Consider the following 25,463-nt stretch of genomic DNA (forward strand, 5'->3'; position numbering starts at 1 on the left):
TATATATATTTTATATATTTTATATATATATATATATATATATATATATATATATATATATGTGTGTGTGTGTGTGTGTGTGTGTGTGTGTGTGTGTGTGTGTGTGTGTGTGTGTGTTTCACCATGGTCTTTGGATCACGTGTTGGACTCGTGATCGACAGGAACAGAGATCAGAGCTCGTATGACCGATCTATAGGTAATGCTGTGACCTTACACGTACACACACACCAACTCCCCGCCCACCTAGTTGTATTTACCTAGTTGTATTATACGGGAAAGGAGCTATGCTCGTGGTGACCCGTCTTTGTATCTTTCAGCATCAAGTTTTTTCTTAAAATCTTGAATAGTGTTTGCACACACTGTTTCTTTGTCTAATTTGTTCCAGGTATCTATCACTCTGTGTGGGAAGCTATTTCTTTAAGATCTCTTCTGTAATTATCTTTTTTGAGTTTCTTTTCGTGTCCTCTTTTTTCCATTGTCCCATTTCAATAAATTATTCTTATCTAAGATTTCCATTCCTTTCATAATCCTATAGTTAGTAGATCTCCTCTTTCCCTTCTTTGTTCCAGAGTTGGTCATTCTAATTTGGACAGTCTTTGTTCGTATGTCATTTTGGAAAGAGTTGGTGCCAGTTTTGTTGTTGCTCTTTGTATTTTATTTTTTTTTATCATTATTCTTTTTGGTACTGGGTGTCCATAGTGTTGCTGCGTACTCGAGTTTTGGTCTTAATAGTGTAGTTATTATTATTATTTTTTTTTTTATAATTTCCTCGTCCAAGTAGACAAATGCCACTTTCATTGACCTCAATAAATTGTAGGTTTCTCCGACTATTTTATATGTTTGTCCGGTGTCATGTCTTTGCTGATCATCGCTCCAAGTTCTTTTTCCGAGTTGACTTTTTTGACCTCTTCTTCACCAATTTTATTATCTCTCGATATTCTGTTTTTACTTTTTCCAAATTCCATTATACTACATTTCTTGATATTGAATTTCACTTCCCACTTTTGAGTCCATTTCCAGATCTTATCCAAGTCTAGTTGTAATGACTTGCAATCCTCCTCCATTCTTACTTTCTTCAGTATTTTTTCTTCGTCCGCAAAGAATTTCATATAACACTCTACTCCTTCATCCATGTCATTTATGTATATGACAAACATGTGTGTGTGTGTGTGTGTGTGTGTGTGTGTGTGTGTGTGTGTGTGTGTGTGTGTGTGTGTGTGTGTATTCACCTCGGATCTGCTGCAGCCTCTTTTCGAGACAGCCAGACACCACCCTACGGCAGTGAGCTCAGAGCTCATTATTAGCAGATCTCTGGGTAGGTCTGAGACCACTCACACTCCACACACCGGGACAGCAAGGTCACAACTCCTTGACTAACGTCCCGTACCTACTCGCTGTTAGGTGAACAGGGGCTACACGTGAAAGGAGACAAACCCAACTTGTCTCCGCCCGGCCGGGGAATCGAACCCCGGTTCTCCGGCTTGTGAGGCCAGTGCTTTACCAATCCGCCACCGGGCCGTGTGTGTGTGTGTGTGTGTGTGTGTGTGTGTGTGTGTGTGTGTGTGTGTGTGTGTGTGTGTGATTCACCATGGTCTTGGATCACGTGTTGGACTTGTGATCGAGTTATTGACCTCCGGGATGAGAGCTCATAGCTCATATATGACCGATCTATGGTTAATGCTGTGACCTTACACGCACACACACCAACTCCTCGCCCACGAGAGTTGGAGTAACGACCCGCAGCGCAGCGATGCTGAAATTATTTCAGCCCTGGGCGGGATTCGAACCCGGACCTCCGTAGTGGCAGCCAGGAAATGTACCACTGCACCACGGGTCGGGTCGTGTGTCTCCCTAGTTGTAGTATACGGAAGGGGAGCTATGCTCGTGGTAGCCCGTCTTAGTATCTCGCAACATCTAGTTTGTGTGTGTGTGTTTGTGTGTGTGTGTGTGTGTGTGTGTGTGTGTGTGTGTGTGTGTGTGTGTGTGTGTGTGTGTGTGTGTGTGTGTGTGTGTTCCTGCTTCTTCGTCTTCGCTAACAAAAACTATTCTCGCTAGTTTCTCTTTCCCCCGCATCGCCTATCAATCCTACCCTACCTAATTATTATCTGTGTTTTTCTTGCACTCTGCTTTTCTCATTATCATCTTCTCATCGTTCGCTCCATTTACACACTTGCCCATACGCATCAGCCAACGCCCGTTCATCTCCTCTCTACAGAGTGACCTTTGACCCCGTGCCGGGGGTGCAACTGGACACCCATACCCGCACCACATTAACCACATCCATACCAAGCAACCCCCACCCCTTGATCTCGAGATCAACCGATTCTTTGTCTCTTCCATTTCCTACTTCGTAGTCCTGCAGCCTTTACGGAGGACGTCTGTTACGCTACGGTCGCCGAGGCGCCGCTCCCCCATTCACTACCGCGTCGGAATTATCTTCATCGTTTTTTGTTTTTGTTTTCCGCCATCCACCACACGACGGAGATCCAGGATATGTCACGGCACTCCCTCGACAGATATGATGTTCCGCAAATTTATCTCTGTTACAATACCCCTCGTCCACTGTGACGTGCACTTACCATCTCTTGGATTCACCCATACCTCCTCCCCTACCTGTACTGAGGCAGCATTGAGTTCATCCATCCCGCCACCGTGGCTGAGTCTGTCCTGATTTCGATCTCACGTAGTCCCCATTTCAGCGCCAAATTGACTCCTTTTACAACCGTATCCAACTCCGAGTACGTTAATGTGATGGTAGTCATCCTTTGCGCTGTCATGTATCATCTTCGACTACCACACCTCCTATCTCCAGGACTACGCCGGTTGCTAGCATTACACCATATTACACCTATGCTCTGTTATGGTACACTCCACTGTCCTCTCAGTGGGTCATCGCGCTTCACCCATCGTACGACGTTATGTATCATCGTAAGCGTGTCCTCATCAACCTTATCTCTTAATATAACCGGCTCTTAATGTAACTGCACGCCACACGGAATTAACCTCCGATCGGGTAGCGACCAAACAATTTGCCACACAGTGAGAAGAGCTATCGTCTGCTCATCTCGTCCGTTAGTTCGGGATCTCGTTGCCTCCCTTGAACATCAGGTTTCCGCTCCCGTCCCTCTCTAGTCGCAGTTTCAACACCGTTCCTCCTTCCATCGGTTCCGGTTCCTTTGAGACCAAAATCCAAACCGAGCTAAGTGTTCCATTACGTCCGACGCCGGCAAAACAGTACCATCCACCAATATGTCATCGAGGTAGGAATCCGTGCCCTTCTTCATCACTTCAGTCTTCTTCAGGGTCCTCGTCATTATCCTCGGAACTGAGCACAGCTCGAATCCCAGTCTGGTCAAACAATATATTTTACCTTTACATTTTGTTAGTTGGTTTGCAGGCAATCCACCCATAGATCTACAATCGTGGGCGCACCTCTCATTTCCATTGTCTCGTTAAATATGTCTACAAAATCATCGCCAGTGTGACACCTTACGAACTGGTTCAGCTCTCGGAAACCCAATGCCGGTCGTACTTTGTTCTTGCACCACTGCCATCAGAGGCAAGATTCCATCCTCCACCGGCTCCTCCCAAGGACTCAAAATTCCATCATCAACCCAACGCTGTAGTTCGATGTTGTCATCTCTCACCTCCTTTCCGAGAGTCTGTTCATAGCAGACGACTTTGTTCTTCAATATAGGTGAGCTTTCTTTGAGGTACCACTCTACCTCCCACCTGTGGCCATCAAAATTCGCCAGGAAGTCTTCGTTCTCGATTGTAAAAGGTACCCCCTTGTCGTCAAGGTCGAGCTTCGTGGCGAAACTGCCCTCCATGGCCCTCATTGTCATTCCTACGTCTATTTCCGACCTCTGACGGCTCCTCCGCCTCCATTCCGTACTGGAGTCACGTATCGCTCCAACTCTCACTTGTCCGGCGAGAAAACGTGACTTCTCCGAGCTGTGTAATTGCATCCATTCCCAGCACCACTTTAATTCCCTCTATGACCGTTCTAATAACAAGCACTCATAGTCATATCGGAATGCCCTCCACCGTCATATCAACTTCTTGGTCACCTTCACACTTTGTCTCCCTTCAACTGCCATCAGGGTCATATCTCCCTGTCTGAATTTTTTAATCAGATCGGCCGTTACAATCGTGGTTGAACAGCCGGAGTCTACTAGTGCTCTTACACATCTTCCTTTCAGCCAGACATTTACAATTGGGGAGTGCCCTAATATTGATAGGGCGGCAGCTTGTACAGCAGCCGCCCCTTGTCCGTTTCCTTGCTCGCATTGTCAAGCGATATGTAATGGTTCGTATCAGACAGGCTTCGTCTCTGCACAATCCCTCGCGATATGACCAGGGCGCCTCACGGATAACAACGCATCATAGGTGGCCCCCCTACATCCGCTGTGGTCACCTCTGGAGTCCCATGTTTTCCCTTTTCTATCGGCAGGTGGACTCTGATCCAGCGGGTCTCCCCTCTTCCCAGGCGAGTCATCGTAGTGGCATCTCGATCCTTGGTATCTCCGTTGCCATGGCAGCTAACGTCTTACCCTTCTGTGTCCTTGTGAGAAGTCTAGCACGGACTACCAACACATCCATGCTCGCAGACATGGCATTATCTACGTCCTGTAGCCCAGCGGATACGTGATCTGGAAAGCCATTCATAAACACCATTCTAATTATTCCAAACCTTTGCCTTTCAATCTCGAGAGTCCTGCTAATTTCCTAATTTTGTTGGCCAAGATGTCGACCTGTCGACCATGTGTTGGGATAGGGCATGTAGGTATCATGTATAAGGCACAGTATTTGAGGATTGTTGAACACTAGTACAATTTGCTCTGCCTCCTACTTTTTTTTCTACCTAACCTAATCTCATATTTTATGATTCCCATTTATGAGTAAGTTGCAATTATTAATGATACACACAGTGTATATATATATATATATATATATATAATATATATATATAATATATGTATATATATATAATATATATATATATATATATATATATATATATATATATACACATCACTGAATGGATTCCAGTGAACAAATATACATTTTATCAACCAAAATTCACTTTAATTCTAAGCCATCAACATCGAGAGACTTAGGGAGGCCAATGTGCAGAAATTGAAATGTGGTACAGCCAAGGACTCAAACCTAGTGCTAGCACGTGACAAGCGATAGTGACTTAACCAATTGCGCCATCAAGTGAGATGGCGCAATCACAAACAAATTGGATGAGGCAATAGTGTGTGCAAAAACCATACAAGAATTTAAGAACAGACTAGATGCTGAAAGATACAAAGACAGGTCACTACGAGCATAGCTCCCCATCTAATTCAGCTAGGTAAATACAAGTAGGTAAATACACACACACACACACATATATATATATATATATTATATATATATATATACATATGTGTGTGTGTGTTTTTTACCTTGTATTATACGGGAAGGGAGCTATGCTCGTGGTGACCCATCTTTGTATCTCTCAGCATCAAGTTTTTTCTTAAAATATTGTATAATGTTTGCACACACTGTTTCGTTGTCTAATTAATTTGATGTATCTATCACTTTGTGTGAGAAGCTGTTCCTTTTTAAATTTCTTCTGTAACTTTTTTTTTTTTTTAGTTTCTTTTCATGTCCTCTCGTTTTACCATTGTCCCATATTAACAAGTCATCCCTATCTAAAACTTCTATTCCTTTCATTATTCTGTAGATAATCAGCAGGTCACCTCTTTCTCTTCTCTGTTCCAAAGTTGGTAGTTCTAATTTGGACAGTCTTTGCTCATGTGTTAGTTCTGAAAGAGTTGGTGCTAGTTTGGTTGTTGCTCTTTGTAACCTTTCTAGTTTTTTATTGTTCTTTTTGGTACTGGGTGTCCAGAGTGCTGTTGTGCACTCAAGTTTTGGTCTTATTAGTGTAGTTAGGATTTTCTTTATCATTTCTTCGTCCAAATAGGCAAACGCCACTTTGATCTCAATAAATTGTAGGTTTCTCCAAATATTTTGTTAATATGCTTATCTGGTGTCATGTCCTTGCCAATCATCGCTCCAAGATATTTCTCCGAGTTTACTTTTTTCACCTTTTCTTCACCAATTTTGTAATCTTTTGATATTCTGTTTGTGTGTATGTGTGTTTATGCATATATATATATATATATATATATATATATATATATATATATATATATACATACATACATATGTACATAAACTGATTGAAAGTAGATGATGACTTAGGTGTTCTGAGGTGTAGACCAAGTACTCTAGTAGATAAGCAAAATGTTAGTGCACTTTTTTTTTTACAAACACCAGATTTGGAACATATATATTTTCATTGCAAGTATTTTGTTGGTTGGAAGCACTTTCATAATGCCCCATGGTGGCAGGATATATGACTAGTCTTTTGACATGCTGGCATTTCAACAGACTCAGACTATACACCCTTCATAGACAGTCAGACAAAACACATGATACATAATCTCAAGCACTCATCTGCCTGTGGCCAAGATAACATAAGTAACATCCACCTAAAACACATTGGACCACAAGGTATACACGCACTCACAAACATTGCAAACTACAGCTATTCACACAACACTATACCCGACATCTGGAAGCATGGTCAAATAATCACCATTCCAAAACCGAAGAAAGACCCAACAATCCCAACATCGCACCGCCCAATCACACTTCTCTGCACCCCCTCTAAAGTCATTGAACGCCTAATACTTCAACTTGTCACACCATATATTCCCCTTGCTGACTCACAACACAGTTTTAGGCCACTACACTCCACAAACACTCTTCTGATAAACCTCACACAAAGAATTTTAGATGGCATCAATTCAGATAGGCCCCACCACAGAACACTTCTTGTAACATTAGACATGTAAAACTTTTGATGCTATCCCCCGCCACAACTTAACAAATAGAATATATAACACAGACATGTACAATAACACCAAAAGATGGCTGGCCAATTCTCTGGTAGGTAGGAATGCTTACGTGTCATATAATGGCCAATCATCGCACATCAGAAACATTAAGAATGGAGTACCACAGGGCTCTGTTCTATCCCCCACGCTCTTTAATCTATACATGCATGACTTACCCACACCAGACACCTCAGAAATACAAATTGCTTCCTACGCAGACGACATAACAATCACATGCATACATTGTAACACAGACAAAACTGCAGAAATAATCCAGCCATATCTTGATACACTCAACACATGGTTCATCACAGACTCAAAATAGCTCCAACCAAATCTACAGCAACACTTCTCACCAACTGGACAAAAGAAAACAAATACATACCTCATCTCTACATCAACAACACACAAACACACCGAAAATTCTTGGTGTAACATACGATACATCCATGTCTTTCAAACAACACATCACAAACATAAAAAACAAATGCACACCTAGACTTAACGCACTTAAGTCAATCACTGGAACAACATTTGGACAAAACAAAGAAACTAATACAACAATATACAAACAATGCATACGCTCAGTGATGAATTATGCGAGTCCTGCATGGGCTCTTAATCTCAGTGAGACACACCACAACACCCTTCAAATCATACAAAACAAAGCCCTAAAAACAATTACAGGCTGCACAAATACAACACCTACAGACCATTTACACCATGAAACAAAAGTCCTCAAAGTCAAGGACCACCTCAACATGAGAGGCACACAAACACTTGCCGCAGCCACCACAAACACATCACACCAGTCCTACAAACATTCTTTAAATATAAGTCACTAACACTATAAATGCTGGAACTGGAATTTATGTATGATAATTAAAAATGATATACAGTCACATATAAAAAAGCACACAGAAATGTGTGCCTATCATTCTTGAGTTGTTCTTTAGGACAGATTTTGGTTTCTGAGTGAGTGTGTGGGTGTAGTTCTACTGCAGCCAGTTATTATTGTTAAACATTGTGTTTTTTGTAGGATGTTTTTGTTTTCATAATTGTTAGGTAACATGCTGTACATGCATGGTTGAATATAGTTATTAGTAGTTCTTCATATACAGAAATGTTACTTTCTATTGCCTATATCCCATACCTGCCATCGTTCTAATTATGAACAGTTCCTCATGACTAAACTTTGTCATTAGTTGAATGGAAAAATCAATACCAAGATTACATTTTCTAATAACTTGACATATTTGATGAAGTAATATTCCACATTGTCTTGGTCAATAATCATAACTGCAATATTTAGGAATCTGTCAAAATCATCTTAAATGTTGTTGATGACTAGTATTCTTTGTGAAAAAATAAAATCCTAGGATCATTCTTCTTTTAATGGTGATTGCTATTGAGAAATGCTGCAAAATAACTTTATAACTAAGCTTAACCAACTAGAACTGATAGAGGATATAGTGTTTCATCAAGATGGTGCACCTTGTCAATTTGATTTGCAAGTATATATATGTAAATAAACAGCTCTGCCTATTAGACTTGTAATGTAGGCTGTGTGGCTCATAATACAAGGCCATCTGAGATCTGAGTTCATGTTGGAGGACAAACAACAATTTCCAGAACATTCCTTTTAACATCATGCATGGTGCAGAATGTGATGCACAGGGGCATGTAGACCAATTAATGACTCATAGAAAATCTGTAAAATTTATTTCAAAATGCCTTAACATTACACCCATTAATGAATCAGCTGAGAAATGAATCTAATGTTGTGCTATTAGTGTTTTAGCAGATTATAACAGCAATGGTCTTTATAGTATAAACTGAATAATTTCTAAGACAGAAATTACTGTATACATATATATATATATATATATATTTTAGTAAAGTTCAAATAAAATGTTTTTTCACGAATGGGTCATTACATCCTTATTGAGAATATTCTTCATGAGAAGGCTATGCCATGCAGTTGCTGTGGAAGATGTTTCTCATTTGTGTATCTGTTGACACTATTCTTGCAAGAATATTGCTATACAAAAAAAAATCACACTATCATAATTTCTCTTTATGTTTGTCCTTAACATGTGCATTGAGGATACTATTCCGTGTGAAAGCTGAATCACAAAAGTTACAAGGGAAAGGCTTTTCTCCTGTGTGGGTCCTCATATGCTCTTGGACACGACTCTTTTTTGAGAAAGATGCACAACAGATGTCACATTGGAAAGGTTTTTCTCCCGTGTGGGACATCATATGCTGTTTCATATTACCCTTTCGTGTGAATGACGCACTACACAGTTCACACTTGAAAGGCTTCTCTCCGGTGTGGACCCTCACATGTCTATTAAGGTCATTCATTTGTGGGAAAGCTAAATCACACAGTCCACAAGGGAATGGCTTCTCTCCTGTGTGGGTCATCACATGCACTTTTAGACTACCCTTTTGTGTGAAAGTTCTATCACACAGGTCACATTGGAAAGGCTTTTCTCCAGTGTGGCTTATCATATGCCTTTTGAGGCCCGTCTTTCGTGTGAAAGCTTTATCACACAGATCACACTTAAAGATTTTTTCTCCTGCTTTGGTCATCATATGATATCTGAAATACCAATATTCAACCAAAACTAAACAGGAGTTTCTTCTATTTGCATTGTTATATGCCAGATATATGAAACCTATGGGTATCTTCCAATGAAATCTTGAAGGTTAAGTTTACCCTGCATGAAAAAGAATAAAAAGTTATTTGTAGTACCACATCCTCTTCATACATGGAAATAGAAGTTATTAAATGGAATTTACTAATCCCACTAAAATTACTTGTATGTGATGATAAATGTAAAGCCTTACATTTGGAAAACATGTAATAATAAACGCACGAATATTTTGCACACATTTTGGTCACCCAAAGTTCTCTTGCAAAACTGGATATCTGCACATCCTAGTAATAATTTGAAAAGAAAACTTGCCTTCAAATTAATATATTCTAAGAATACACAAAATGATACATTGAAATGCTATTATTATAAAATCACACACAATATAGTGAAAAATTATATAAATATTAAAGGATAATGTATCTATCTACAAACCATGGCCCTCTTTCTCATGTAAGGGAGACAGCCAGCCAAGGTACGCACCCTTTCCACTCTCGTCCACTACCCATTTGTTTCCCTCTTATCTTAGCTTCTAGTGGATGAATGCTCATCTCAGGTTCCTTTCCACTGCCCAGGTTAGAAGCAATGCAGCAAAATACAGCACATCCACAGCAGGGCTGCTTTATTTACATAGGTTTACATATCACATGGGTATAGGTGGGCAATATCGTGATAAATTATTGCGAGAACACCGACCTATGCCATTCAGTATGCCCACATTATCCCATCAAGAATATTTAATATTTGCAACTTTATAGTAAATAAAAATGCAAGATGAAAGACGAAGTTAGGTTATGTTAACATGAATAAACTAGTTCAAGACATTAGGGTAGTGGGTTCCAGTTGCAAGATAGAGCATTATTCTGGAAATTTCATACAAAATGTAAATTATACATCAATACTGGTACATATTGTAATATTACTGCTGCTATATAAATATCATATCGGTACTGTTGTTCGTATGGTGGCACTGAAAAATCTACATACGGCAATACCTATCCCATCATCTCCTTACAAATGGGTTCTCAAGAAATTATGTAGAAATTGACATGTTAATGTAACCAACAATTTGGAATCATAATTTAAAGGAAGGATTTACCAGTGTCCCAGCCTCTGCTATCTGCCCTGCTTCTATTCCAATATCACACAAACACATTCTTCACTTCTTTCTTGTATTTGTTATATTTTCCTATGGAATGGTTATGGTAGGTTAGGTTATATTTGGTTAGGAGCTATTGGACAACAAAGTTTCACATTAAATATCCGTGCTTGTGTGATTCTGGAATATTACCTCTGCCCCAGCAGCTACGATGTTTTTTTTTATATCAAGCACATCATCTTGCTATTTGCCTAAACCATTATCATTAGTGTATCGTTCAATGCTATTTTTAACGCTACTACGGTTATGTCAGCCTGCCTCTGATGTAAAACATATGCCACCATGTAACTTCTTTCATTACCTGTGCGACTTTCTTCAGTGAAACTTCTGAGACCCACAAATGTACCAAGTACTTCAAATATCTTTTGCAATTCTATGACTATGGGCCGTGCTTAACCTTTCGCCAGCCTTGGCAAGCGCTCTCTACTATTATGAAATAATTTCTATTAAAAAATAACTTCGGTAGCTATACTTGCGGAAACTAGATTTTATAGATCACCTATTAAGACATAAGGTTACCTATAAAACAGGTCAAGCTCTACTATCTAGTAGTAAACAGCGTTCGCCAAGGATGGCAAAGTTTTAGTACGACACATGTACCCCTTTCAGGAACTTTTTCAGTGTTTATTCCTGGCTATACATGCAGTTGATACTTTAGGGCAGAGGTGGGGAACCTGCGGCCTTCCGGGCCATCAAGTGCGGCCTTTGATATACATATTATTATTTTTTTTTTAAAGACCTTGAATATTTTTTTTAGTCTGAAATCATTATACACCTGAAACTTATAATATACACCACACACATAGACGAAAGCAAAGTTAACCGTGTTCAGTGATGTCACTCCCTAAAAAAGGGATAAAATAATTGAAGAAAAAATATAATAATTTGTTCAATGCGGCCTCTATGTAGGACGATGAATTGTAAGGTGGCCTTCATGCACAAAAAGGTTCCCCACCCCTCCTTTAGGGTCTATATGGGGCGCCCCTACAGACCAGAGCCATATATCATTTTGTCTATGATAGAGGAAAACTCTGTTCATAGAGAAATTATGACACTTTTATACTAGGGGATGGGGTTGAGGAAGTATGTATGAGAAAAAAATTGAACCAGCCCGAAGGAATTTCTCCCCGTCTTGTCCTTTGCTGCATGGGGGGACGGAGAGGGGGGGGGGGTAACCGAATTTATGAAGCGGCCTTGCTGTGGATGTGCTGTGTCTTGCGACACTGCTTCTGACCCAGGGCAGTGGACAGGGTGCAGTGATGACCCGTCATCCATGAGGTGCCAAGATAAGGAGGGAGGAGGGTGGAGGGGAGTGGAATATATAGGAAATGGAATGGGTGTAGGGGGAAAAAGCCTTTGGTATATGTATGTATTCCTGGCTATAGAAAACGTAATCTATGAGTGGTTTGAGAAAGTTTAACATGAATTTTTCAAGGGGGTGACCAAACTTCTTTAGTATTCTTATCATGGAAATTATCATTTGGATGATTATTATTCATGCTATTTTTCTTTGTAGTCTAGATCTTCTATTTATGTCACATAAGTTCAGTGGGACTTCGTCAAGGATGCATTATGTCGCCGTGGCTGTTCAACTTATACATGGATGGGGTGGTGCGAGAGGTGAATGCTAGGGTAGTGAGTCAGGGATTGGAGATGGTTAAAGAAAATGGAGAAAAGTGGGAGGTGAGCCAGCTGTTGTTTGCGGACGACACTGCGCTTGTGGCAGGGTCAGAGGAGGGATTGAGGAAGCTGGTGGCAGAGTTTGGGAGAGTATGTGATAGAAGAAAGCTAAAGATAAATGTGGGTAAAAATAAGGTGATGAGATGTACAAGGGGTGAAAGTGGCAGTAGACTGGAAGTGAACATTAAGGGAGAGCGACTGGAGGAAGTGGATAGTTTTAGATACTTGGGTGCAAGTGTAGCAGGAAAAGATGGAGTGAAGGTGGAGGTAGAATGTAGATTGAGAGAAGCGAGTAAATGCCTTGGTGGTTTAAAGAGTGTAATGAGGAATAGACATTTGGGAATGGATGCAAAGAGGAGACTGTATGAAGGAGTGATTGTGCCAACAGCACTGTATGGGGCAGAAACGTGGAACATAAGGGAAGAAGAGAGAAGGAGTTTGAATGTGTTTGAGATGAGGTGTCTGAGAAGTATGGTGGGGGTTACTAGGCTGGATAGAGTGAGAAATGAGGAGGTGAGGAGGAGAACAGGGGTGAAAAAGGATTTGGGAGATAGGGTTGATGAAAGAATATTAGGATGGTTTGGACACATGGAAAGAATGAGTGAAGAAAGACTAGTAAAAGAGGTATGGAAGGCAGATGTGGAGGGAGTGAACATGAGGGGACGTCCTAGGATGAGGTGGATGGATGGGGTGAAGGGGGCTTTGGGGAAGAGGGGAATGTCTGTTGAGGAAGGAAGGGAGAGGACGGAAGACAGAGGTGAGTGGAGAATGGTTGTATATGGATGATGTTGTGACTGCATGAGGAGGGGGGGTAGTATGTGTGAGTAAATTTTGACGCAGCCCGAAGGGATTTCTCCCCGTCCTCGCCTTATATGCAAAGGGGGACGGAGAGGGGGGGTCGCCGATTAAATGAAGCGGCCTTGCTGTGGATGTACTGTGTCTTGCGACACTGCTTCTGACCCAGGGCGGTGGGCAGGGTGCAGGGATGACCCGTCATCCAGGAGGTGCTCAGATGAGAGGAAGGGTGGGAGGGGTGTGGAGTGTTTTTAGGGATGAAATGGGTGGGAGTGTTTTTATGCCTTCCCCTTTTTGGCTACCTCCCTTGGAAGGGGGAAAAAGCCTTGGTATATGTATGTATGTAAGTTCAGTAATTTCTATATATTTTCTTTGATTTATTTAGATATCCAAAAAGAGCTTTTGGTGTTTTGGTCTTTATTCTAAGACTCTGATTTTTTCACATTACTGAAAAGAAACAGAAACAATATTAATGTAGTGGTGGTACTTCATCCACCAATACCAATCGCGTCTGAGACAACCGTCACCCATGCAGACCGAACCGGGTCTGATGACGTCACCAACGCGAACGGAAGCACGCGCACTCACAAGGGCTCGCAATTGGTCCATAGCCAAAGGTAAGGCGGCCAATCAGAAGACTAGTCAGAAACCGGGACATATGAACATAAGGATAAAGGAGACTGCAAGAGACCATAAGGCCTACACTAGCCAGCTCCGTATCCATCACCACCTGTCATCCCCATCCATAAAGGTGTCTAATCGTTTTTTAAAACAACTGATAGTTTCAGCGCTTACTACATGGTTATTAAGTTTATTCCATTCATCGACCACCCTATTAGTAAACTAATTCTTGCCTATTTCCTTCTTAAATCTAAATTTGTCCAGTTTATACCCATTACTGCGAGTCCTGCCCTGTCGTTTTATTATGATGACCTTGTTTGCATCACTCTTGTTATAGCCTTTGATCCACTTGAACACTTCTATTAGATCACCCCGCACCTGACTGTGAACCGCTACCAGGATTTAAAAGACGGCCTCTTGCCAACAGAGGCCAAGTCACGTAATTCTCTGCTTTCAGAGTTGTGCTTGGAAGGAGAAAGATAATAAAACACCCGCCCGCCTGCCCACCCACCCACCCTCGCACCGCCACTGGATCGACTCTACCGACTCTCAAACCCAACCTGGGGAAAAGCAGGAAACGCTCATGCCTTAACCTGGGGTTAATCAGGAACGCGCTCTCTACACGCGGGAACTGAACTCTACTCACTTCCCGTAAGATACATACAAACACCTCTCACGAACATAGCCACGACACACGCACAAACATCTACACTTACTTTTTCCTCGACTAAAATTCGCTTCCTTTCTAACTTTCTCTTATACTACATCTTCTCATTTCAGTTTACCTCCTACTAAAGATTTTTCCGTTTTACCACCTTTCTCTACTACTACGCCTCCTACCATTTTCTGAACTTTTGGATATTCTAATCCCGGCGTCGGCGCCGCCGTCCGAGTTCCCTGTCCATTTCTCCCGAGCCACGACCACCAATCGTCCTTAATTGCCCCTGGTCGCTCACGAAAAAGCGCGCTGGTAATAGCCCTCTTTTATACGCTACTATATTTTCATTTTCTTACAGACTTTCTTCCCCTCCCACAAAAACCGATTCCGCGCGAGCGGGTGGTCTTACCTAGATAATCCATAATCCAAACAGCCTCTTCGATCGCAACAGCAACAACTCGATTAGCATCTAAGATATCTCTCTCGTAGCATGAAATCGAGGATCTACACCCTCCAAGGATGCTCGCCTGCTCTGTTATGCAGACAATACCACTTTGTTGGTCACTTGGGTTGGCTGTCCCCTTCGCATGGCTCAGCGGGCACTCAATCGCCTTTCCCGGGGGACGACCAAGGAAGGAAATCAACGCAGTGATCATGATCACTTTATTCACCGAATCAGGCGAGAATGTGGCGAGCCTGAGATCTGGAGTTGGAGATCGAGGGATTGGAGGGGAGAGAGCAACATCCCGCTAGGTGGAGGGGCAATGGCCTCGTGGAGTGTAAATGGGTCGTAAAAAATTTGTACAACCTTCAACAGGAACCAAGTCGTGGCAGAGTCGGTCATCCCGATACACTTCGTCATGGCAGTAGCCATGGTGATGATGAATTCCCACATGTCCTCCTTTGTCATGGAAGGAGGGGTTGTCAGGTAGTGGCTGGGGTAGGGGGTGGCTAGTTCGAGGTAGGGGCGGATTCCCGGCGGGCCGGTGGAGGGGCCTGAAAGGGAACAGGAGCACTCAGCCTCCGTGCTTGCAGGGGTACTGCAGCAGCCGGGGAGGGGGATCGCAACGGCCGGGATGCCTCCGCTGATATCGGAAGCTGCGGAAGATAAGTGGATTGGGATTGGAGACCCCATGCTGGGCTTCTTGGCGCTGATTGCGTGTTGGTGGCAGGGGGCGGAGTGGCCTTCACCAGAACCCACCTCCGCACACTGTACTCACCGTCCCAAGCCTTGTGTTCCTTCTGTCAGTTGGGACATTCGTGAGCAACTTCTACCCTTTTACTTGTCCCGCTGGAGACATTCCTTCGACAAATGAGTGCTGCTGCATACGGCTCATTTGGCCTGATGGCGACCACGCGAATGATGGAACCCAAATTGTTGGCATTGGTAGCAGCAGCGGAGCTGTTCCGGGAAGATGGGGGTTAGTTTGAACTTACTCCAGATCCCCAGGTTTATCTTCTCAGGAAGCGTGCCCTTCATTTCAACTATGCTGTGGCTCAGTGTTTTCTTCTTTGAGTCGAGACTTCTCCTGGCGGCGCCAACTCTCGGGTGCTGCCCCACCACGACGGCCAATGGGAATTCCACGAGATAGCCCACCATTCTGGGCCTGACCGGGCTCTTCTCAAAGCTTATTATGAAGACGTCTTTTCCATCGAGAGCCTGGATGTCCTTCAGATAGCCATGTGTCTCCCGGTTGAGGGAGGTCGACACAATTTCCTTTTGTAGATCAGGACGGAAGGTGAATCTGGCCTTCTTGTTAGCTCGATGGCCTTGACAGCCTCGTTGGCGTTGCTGAAACAGGTGTTATTTGGTACCTTGAATTTCGCAAGTGGTTCTGGTGTCTGTAGCAGAGTTCACAGATGGAGTAGTGGGAGACAGAGGGGTCACATTAACCCATTAAACTCCGATGACAAGATTCTTGTCATTTGGCCAAATAAAACAAAAAATCATAAAACACCAAAATGTTTGATCAAACACAAGAAAAATATGACGTCAGTCCTCGCTTCGCTCGCAGCGAAGCGAGGACTGACGTCATATTTTTCTGGTGTTTGATCAAACATTTTGGTGTTTTATGATTTTTTGTTTTATTTGACCAAATGACAAGACATCTTGTCATCGGAGTTGAATGGGTTAAGTAACATGCTGTAGATGCATAGTTAAATGTAGTTATTATGAGGTCTTCATATACAGAAATGCTCATTTCTATTGCCCATATCCCATGCCTGCCATAGTTCTCATTATAAAAAGTTCATCATGAATTAACTTTGTCATTAGTTTAATGGAAAAATCAATAACAAGTTTACATTTTCTAATGATTTAACATTGTCGATGAAGTTATATTCCACATTAATATCAAAGTCAATAATCATAACTGCAATACTTAGGAGTCTGTCAAAATCACCTTAAATGTTGATGACTGGTGTTCTTTGGATAAAAAGAAAATCCTAGGATCACTCTTCTTTTAATGTTGATTTTATTTAGAAGTGCTGCAAAATAAATTTATTTCTGAGCTTAACCAATTAGAATTGATAGAGGATATAGTGTTTTATCAAGATGATGCACCTTGTCAATTTGGTTTGCAAGTAAATAAATATATGTAAATAAACAGCTCTTAATACCATACCATCTGAGATCTGAGTTGATGTTGGAGGACAAACAACAATTTCCAGAACATTCCTTTTAACATCATGCATGGTGCAGAATCTGATGCACATATGCATGTAGATCAATTAATAATTCATAGAATACTGTAAAATTTATTTCAAAATGCCTTAGTATTACACCCAATAATGAATCAACTGAGAAATGAATCTAATGTTATCCAAATAATGTTTTAGCAGACTATAACAGTAATGGTCTTTATAGTATAAACTGAATAATTTCTAAGAAATAATTGTATATATTTTTTCTTTAGTAAAGTTTACATTTAATGTTTTTTCATGAACGGGTCATCACAACCTTATTGAGAATATTTTTCCATGAGAAGGCTATGCCATCCAGTTCCTGTGGAACATGTTTCTCATTTATATATAGTAAATATGTTGATAATAGTCTTGCAAGAATATTGCTGTACAAAAATCACGCTATTATAATTTCTCTTTATGTTTGCCCATAACATGTGCATTAAGATTACTCTTCTGTGAGAAAGCTGAATCACAAAATTTGCAATGGAAAGGCTTCTCTCCTGTGTGGGTCCTCATATGCTCTTGGAGACGGCTCTTTTTTGAGAAAGATGCACAACAGATGTCACATTGGAAAGGTTTTTCTCCCGTGTGGGACATCATATGCTGTTTCATATTACCCTTTCGTGTGAATGACGCACTACACAGTTCACACTTGAAAGGCTTCTCTCCGGTATGGACTCTCACATGTCTGTTAAGGTCATTCATTTGTGGGAAAGCTAAATCACACAGTCCACAAGGGAATGGCTTCTCTCCTGTGTGGGTCATCACATGCACTTTTAGACTACCCCTCTGTGTGAATGTTTTATCACACAAGTGACACTGGAAAGGCTTTTCTCCTGTGTGGCTTATCATATGGTATCTGACACTCCTCTTTCGTGTGAAAGCTTTATCACACAGATCACATTTAAAGATTTTTTCTCCTGCTTTGGTCATCATGCGATATCTGAAATACCAATATTCAACCCAAACTAAACAGGAGTTTCTTCTATTTGAATTGTAATATGCCAGATATATGAAATCTATGGGTATCTTCCAATGAAATCTTGAAGGTTAAGTTTACCCTGCATGAAAAAGAATAAAAAGTTATTTGTAGTACCACATACTCTTCATACATGGAAATAGAACTTATTACATGGAATTTATTAATCCCACCAAAATTACTTGCATGTGATGATAAGTCCAAGACCTTACATTTGGGGAACATGTAATGATACAAGTGTGAATATTTTGTACACAATTTGCTCACCCAAAGTTCTCTTGCAAAACTGGATAACTGCATACCCTAATAATGACTAGCAAAGAAAACTTGCCTTCAGAAAGAATACACAAACTAATACATTGAAATGCCATTTCTATAATGTCACTTACAATATAGTGGAAAATTATATCAATACTCGTATTAAAGGATAATGTATCTTTCTATAAGCCAAGGGCTTCTCCTTTGTAAGAAGATAGCCAGCCAAGGTACGCACCTATTCCACCCCCATCCACCACCCATTTGTTTCCCTCTTATCTGAGCTCCTAGTGGATGAATGGTCATCCCAAGTTCCTGCCCACTGCCCAGGTTAGAAGCAATGCAGCAAGACACAGCATATCCACAGCAGGGCTGCTTCATTTACATAGGTTTACATATGACATGGGCGTCATATACTCTTGCTTTTTTAGAGTTCTTTACAGATCATGTTTGGAAGTAGTGAGAAGCAATTTTATTTCTCTTTCTCTATGAGTTGTACTGTAAACCAGATGTCATCAGGATACTAAATATTGAGATATGTATGGTGAATTTTTTGGGAGTGAAAGGAGTATTACTGATATGTGATTTGTGAGATATAAATTTGAATGCCAACTTTAAGTAATAGCATCAATATGCCATACCTACATTATGCCATCAAGAATAATTAATATTTGCAACCTTATAGTAAATAAAAATGCAAGATCAAAAACTAAGTTAGGTTCTTTTAAAATGAATACACAAATTCAAAACATTAGGGTAGATGTGGTTCCAATTGCAAGGTGCAACATTATTCTGAAATTTCATACAAAATGTAAACTATACATCAATATTGGTACATGCTGTGATATTACTGCTGCTATATAAATAACATATAGGTACTGTTGTTGGTATGGTGGTACTGTAAAATCCACATATGGCAATACCTATCCCATCCACAACTTACCAATGGCTTCTCAAAAAATTATGTCAAAACCGACACGTTAATGTACCCATCAATTTGGGATTATAATTTAAAGAAGGATTTACCAGTGTCACAACCCCTGTTATCTGCCCTGCTTTTATTCCAGTATCATACAAACACATTCTTTTCATTCTTTCTTGCATTTGAAAGATATATTTTTCTATGGAATAGCTATGGTAGGTTATGTTATATTTGGTTAGGAGCTATTGGACAACAAAGTTTCACGTTAAATATCCATGTTTGTGTGATTCTGGAATATTACCTCTACCCCAATAACTAATTTTTTTTTATATCAAGCACATCATCTTGCTGTTTGCCTAAATCATTATCATTAGTGTATCATTCAATGCTATTTTTAATGCTACTATGTTTGTCAGCCTGCCTCTAATGTAAAACATATGCCACCATGTAACTTCTTTCATTACCTGTGCGACTTTCTTCATTGAAACTTCTGAGCCTCACAAATGTACCAAGTACCTCAAATAGCTTTTGCAATCCTATGACTATGGGCCGTGCTTAACCTTTCGCCAGCCTTGGCAAGCGCTCTCTACTATTATGAAATAACTTCTATTAGAAAATAACTTCGGTAGCTATACATGCGGAAACTAGATTTTATAGATCACCTATTAAGACACATAAGATTACCTAGAAAACCAGGTTACGCTCTACTTTCTAGCGTTAAACAGCGTTCGCCAGGGATGGCAAAGTCTTGAAAGTACGTCCCTTTGCAATACACCCTTTTCAGAAACTGCTTTTCAGTGTTTACTCCTGGCTGTAGAAAACGTAATCTATGAGTGGTTTGAGAAAGTGTAACGAAATTTTTAGGGGGTGACTAAACTTTATTATTTTTTCCGTGGAAATTATCATTTGGATAAATATTGTTCATGCTATTTTTCCCTTGTAGTCTAGATCTTCCATTTATGTAATTTATGTTCAATTATTTCTATACATTTTCTTGAATTTATTTAGATATCCAAAAACAGCTCTTGGTGTTTTGATTTCCACACTACTGAAAAGAAACAGAAATAACATTAGCACTCCCCCCCAAAAAAAAAAATCTACTTTCATTTCAATAATACTTGACAATAACAAACTACCTGGCATTACTGTGATGACAATATTTTGGACACAATCATAACTCTTATTGATCAGTGTTGTCCGATGGCAAGGCATCATTGCAAGCTGTCAGGCGAATAAATACTTACACACACACACACACACACACACACACACACACACACACACACACACACACACACACACACACACACACACACACACACACACACACACATCAGTTACACGACTCGGTGGCGCAGTTGGTAGAGCGCTGGACTACCAGCATGGTGGTGCTTGTAGTACTTGGTTCGAATCCTTCCCAGGGCCGAAATTATTTCGGTATCGCTGCGCTTCGGGTCGTTACTCTGACTCTCGTGGGCGGGGAGTTGGGTGTGTGTGTGTGTGTGTAAGGTCATAGCATTATCCATAGATCGGTCATACGAGGTCTGAGCTCTCTTCCGGGAGGGAAATAGCTGTCGATCACGAGTCCAACATGCGATCCAAAAGACCAAAGGCCAAGTTGAATCACACACACACACACACACACACACACACACACACACACACACACACACACACACACACACACACACATATATATATATATATATATATATACATATATATATCATATATATATATATATGTATATATATATATATATATGTATATACATATGTATATATATGCACATATACAATTTGCAGAAAAACAACAACTGAGAAATAACAAACTTAGTCCGAACGTTTTCGTCTACTTGAGACTTGTCTTAAATAGACTATATATATATATATATATATATATATATATATATATATATATATATATATATATATATATATATATATATATATATATATATATATTCCCTCTCTTTTTCTTGGTTGGCTGCGCTAGTACCCACTCGGACCTTAAACTTTCAGGTGGTCTAGAACAGTTCATATACGGTGTTGTACACGTTATGACACCGTTATAAATGGTGATGCCCTTGATCTGTGTCATCGTGGGGGCTGTGTGATTTTGCTGAGCCTCGTCGCCACCTTGGCAGCAGCAACCGCAGTGGTGTTCCCTAATAGGGGGTTTTACACGGTGTAACTGTTCGTCGAACGCGGTTCGACAGACAGACACGTGTTTAAAGTGGTGTGTGAACGGGGTATTTGGTTGTCGAACACAACAAAATATGACGTCAGCAGTCCTCGCTTCGCTCGCGAAAAAGGTTGTTACAATTTGTCATTACGTGTAAACAGGAGATCGTAGCGATTTATAAACTCTCCTACTGGGATTCGAACCCTCGCCAGAGCGAGGGTTCGAATCCCAGTAGGAGAGTTTATAAATCGCTACGATCTCCTGTTTACACGTAATGACAAATTGTAACAACCTTTTCATTACAATAAATCGCTACAATTTATCGTAGCGTGTAAACCTTGCTTTATGGCTTCAAGGATCATGGGTCGCAACTGTACCGAGTCGCAGTAAGCCTTTCTTCCGTTGAGGTGGAAAAGTTGGAAGCTGGGACAGGGAGATTGTCACAGAGGAGGGGGGGGGGTATAGTTTGGATGAGCTCTGTCTAGATCAGTAGTTCCTAAACTTTGTTCTGTCATTTCCCCCTGCACCCAGTTCAACCATCCAGATTCCCTCCTTCATGTGTATGAGGGAAAGAGTGGTTAAAACACAGTGTGCAGATGACCTGAATAATGAAAATGTATGTCTTTCAATTGATGGGTTGTCTAACATCCATAATGAGCCCATAATATGTGTCACTCTAACAACATCCACTGGTCAGATTCATTTAGTTGACACAATAGACACATCAGGGAAATCTCACACTGCTGAATATCTTCACGTAATGACAAATTGTAACAACCTTTTCATTACAATAAATCGCTACAATTTATCGTAGCGTGTAAACCTTGCTTAAGTAAAACATTAAAATGCGTAACTGAAAGGTTTGAATCAAGTGTTATTTTTAAACACTTCAGAACCTTTAATCATTCCACTGGCTGGGATAATGCCGGTGTAGGAGTAATTACTTTCAACAGCAACATCGTTGAAAGGAATTCTATTGAAAGTACATACATATACCAAAGGCTTTTCCCCCCTTACACGGGGGGGAGCCAAAAAGAAAAAGGCATAGAAATCACTTCCACCCATTTCACTTCCCATATACTCCACTCCCCTCCACCCTCCCTCCTATCTTGGCACCTCCTGGATGATGGGTCATCCCTGCATCTTGTCCACTGCCCTCCCTGGGTCAGAAGCAGTGTTGCAAGACACAGCACACCCACAGCAAGGCCGCTTCTTAAATTCGGCGACCTCCCTCTCTCCGTCCCCTCATGCAGAAAAGGAGAAGATGGGGAGAAATCCCTTTGGGCTGCGTCAAATTTTTTCTCATACATACTTCCTCACCCCCCATCCCCCACTCACTCCCCGTCATGCATCACAGCCTCATCTATACACAACTCCTCTCCATTCACCCCTATCTTCTGTCCTCTCCTGTCCTTCCTCCACAGACAATCCTCTCTTTTGTAAAGTAGTTTGATTAAATCTCACCTTGGTGCTAATGTCAACCTCAGTATAGGATTGCATTAAGAAGATAATTATATCTGTAAAGAAATAACAAATATGTACCAACTTTAAGACCATTTGTAAATTAGATTCTATTAGACATTTGATCCTCACCTTGTGCCCATGGAATGCTTCACATTCCTTTTTCCCACTTTTTACATCTGATCACCATGTGTCCATAGAAATGTCCCACATTTCTTGTTTCCTGCTACTGACTTATGAACCCTTCCTCATGCCAACACATTTCCTTTGTCTCCACTATTATATTATGCTTGTTTGTACCCTTTACATAATTCTGCACTGATAATGTAATACATGAAAGTGCTCTACTTCAGTTGTTTTCTCTTCTAAGTAGTTAACCTATGTATGTATATATATATATATATATATATATATATATATATATATATATATATATAATATAATACATACATATACCAAAGGCTTTTCCCCCTACACAGGGGGTAGCCAAAAAGAAAAAGGCATAGAAACCACTCCCACCCATTCCATTTCCTATATATTCCACTACCCTCCACCCTCCTCCCTCCCTCCTATCTTGGCACCTCCTGGATGACGGGTCATCCCTGCATCCTGTCCACTGTCTTGGGTCAGAAACAGTGTCACAAGACATAGCACATCCACAGCAAAGCCACTTCATAAATTCGGCGCCCCCCCCTCTCCGTCCCCCCATGCAGAAAAGGAGAAGATGGGGAGAAATCCCTTTGGGCTGCATCAAATCTTCTCTCATACATACTTCCTCACCCCCATCCCCGCACCCACTCCCCCTCATGCATTACAGCCTCATCTATACATAACCCTTTTCCATTCACCCCTATCTTCTGTCCTCTCCCGTCCTTCCTCTCTTTTGTAAAGCCCCTTTCACCCCATCCATCTCATCCTAGGACGCCCCCACATATTCACTCCTTCCACCTCCGCCTTCCTCACCACTTTTACTAATCTTTCTTCACTCATTCTTTCCATGTGTCCAAACCATCCTAATACTCTTTCATCAACCCTTGTGTCCAAACCATTCTAATACTCTTTCATCAACCCTATCTCCCAGCTCCCTTTCCACCCCTGTTCTACTCCTCACCTCCTCATTTCTCACTCTATCTAGCCTAGTAACCTCTATCATACTTCTCAGACATTTCATCTCAAACACTTTCAAACTCCTTCTCTCTTCCTCTCTCATGGTCCATGTTTCTGCCCCATACAGTGCTGTTGGCACAATCACTCCTTCATATAACCTCCTCTTAGCATCCATTCCCAGATGTCTATTTCTCATTACACTTTTTAATCCACCAAGGCATCTACTCGCTTCTCTCAATCTACATTCTACCTCTCCCCCCAACACCTCCTCTTCCTGCCACATTCACACCCAAGTATCTAAAACTATCCACTTCCTCCAGTCTTTCACCCTTAATGCTCACTTCCAGTCTGTTGTCACTCTCTCCCCTTGTACATCTCATCACCTTACTTTTGCCCACATTTATCTTCAGCTTCCTTCTTTCACACACCTTCTCAAACTCTGTCACCAACTTCCTCAATCCCTCCTCCGATCCTGCTACAAGTGCAGTGTCGTCAGCAAACAACAACTGGCTCACCTCCCACTTTTCTCCATTTTCTTTAATCATCTCCAATCCCTGACCCACTACCCTTGCATTCACTTCTCACACCACCCCATCTATGTAAAGATTGAACAGCCAGGGTGACATATCACATCCCTAACGAAGTCTCACCTTTACCTCAAACCATTCACTCTCTCCATTTCTAATCCTAACACAAGCTCTATTACTCTTGTAAAAACTCTTGACTGCTCTCAACAGCTTTCCTCCTATCCCATATATCTGCAGTACCTCCCACAGTGCCTTCCTGTCTACCCTGTCGTAAGCCTTTTCCAGATCCATAAAATCCCCAAAAACATCCTTACCTTTTCCTATAGCTTTCTCACATATCTGTCTTACCACAAAAATCTGATCTACACAACCCCACACTGTTCCTCACCAATTACTCCCTCTGTTCCTCTCCTAATCCTCTCAATCAAGACCCTCCCATAAGCCTTCCCAACTACACTCAACAAGCTGATCCCTCTGAAACTACTACACTCACACTTGTCCCATCCATCCAACCCATGCAGGTGCCTTACCTACTCTCCTCATCTTAACAGCTGCTTTCACTTCATCCTTCCCTATTTTCTCCTCCATTTTCCTCACTTATCACTCTCATTTTCTTAGCACTTCTCACCCAGAACTACCTTTCCCTCCCTATCTTCCTTCACATTTAGCAACTCCCTAAAATACTCTGCCCACATTCCTCTCACTGCCTTCTCTTCCATTATCATATATCTGCACCTTTTACCTTTTCTTCTCTACTTGATTCGCCTCCTCTTTCTCTTTTAATTTCCTTCCAAAACATCTTTTTATTACTTTCAAA

General features: G+C 41.1%; 3 protein-coding genes across 5 annotated transcripts in view; 1 reads left to right on the forward strand and 2 right to left on the reverse strand.

Moving 5' to 3' along the window:
• Nucleotides 1-25,463, forward strand: part of LOC143031686 (uncharacterized) — a 267,646-nt gene that overhangs the window by 190,526 nt on the left and 51,657 nt on the right. The window lies entirely within an intron of this gene.
• On the reverse strand, nt 8,434-11,673 carry LOC143030754 (uncharacterized). The gene is made up of 2 exons (XM_076193960.1): nt 11,074-11,673; nt 8,434-9,676 (listed from the first exon to the last, which is right to left on the reverse strand). The coding sequence occupies exon 2, from the start codon at nt 9,549-9,551 to the stop codon at nt 9,018-9,020; it is 534 nt and encodes a 177-aa protein (XP_076050075.1). The 5' UTR covers nt 9,552-9,676; nt 11,074-11,673; the 3' UTR covers nt 8,434-9,017.
• LOC143030755 (uncharacterized) lies at nt 16,967-20,165 on the reverse strand. 2 transcript variants are annotated; one of them, XM_076193962.1, is made up of 2 exons: nt 19,832-20,016; nt 16,967-18,272 (listed from the first exon to the last, which is right to left on the reverse strand). In XM_076193962.1, the coding sequence occupies exon 2, from the start codon at nt 18,145-18,147 to the stop codon at nt 17,614-17,616; it is 534 nt and encodes a 177-aa protein (XP_076050077.1). In that variant the 5' UTR covers nt 18,148-18,272; nt 19,832-20,016; the 3' UTR covers nt 16,967-17,613. The 2 variants fall into 2 exon arrangements, with proteins under 2 accessions (XP_076050077.1, XP_076050076.1); XM_076193961.1 differs by lacking the exon at nt 19,832-20,016 and adding an exon at nt 20,052-20,165 and having other exon boundaries at nt 16,968-18,272.

This window comes from Oratosquilla oratoria, chromosome 12 (genome assembly GCF_046742065.1).
Source record: "Oratosquilla oratoria isolate Oo_2021 chromosome 12, ASM4674206v1, whole genome shotgun sequence".
Lineage (NCBI taxonomy): Eukaryota > Metazoa > Arthropoda > Malacostraca > Stomatopoda > Squillidae > Oratosquilla > Oratosquilla oratoria.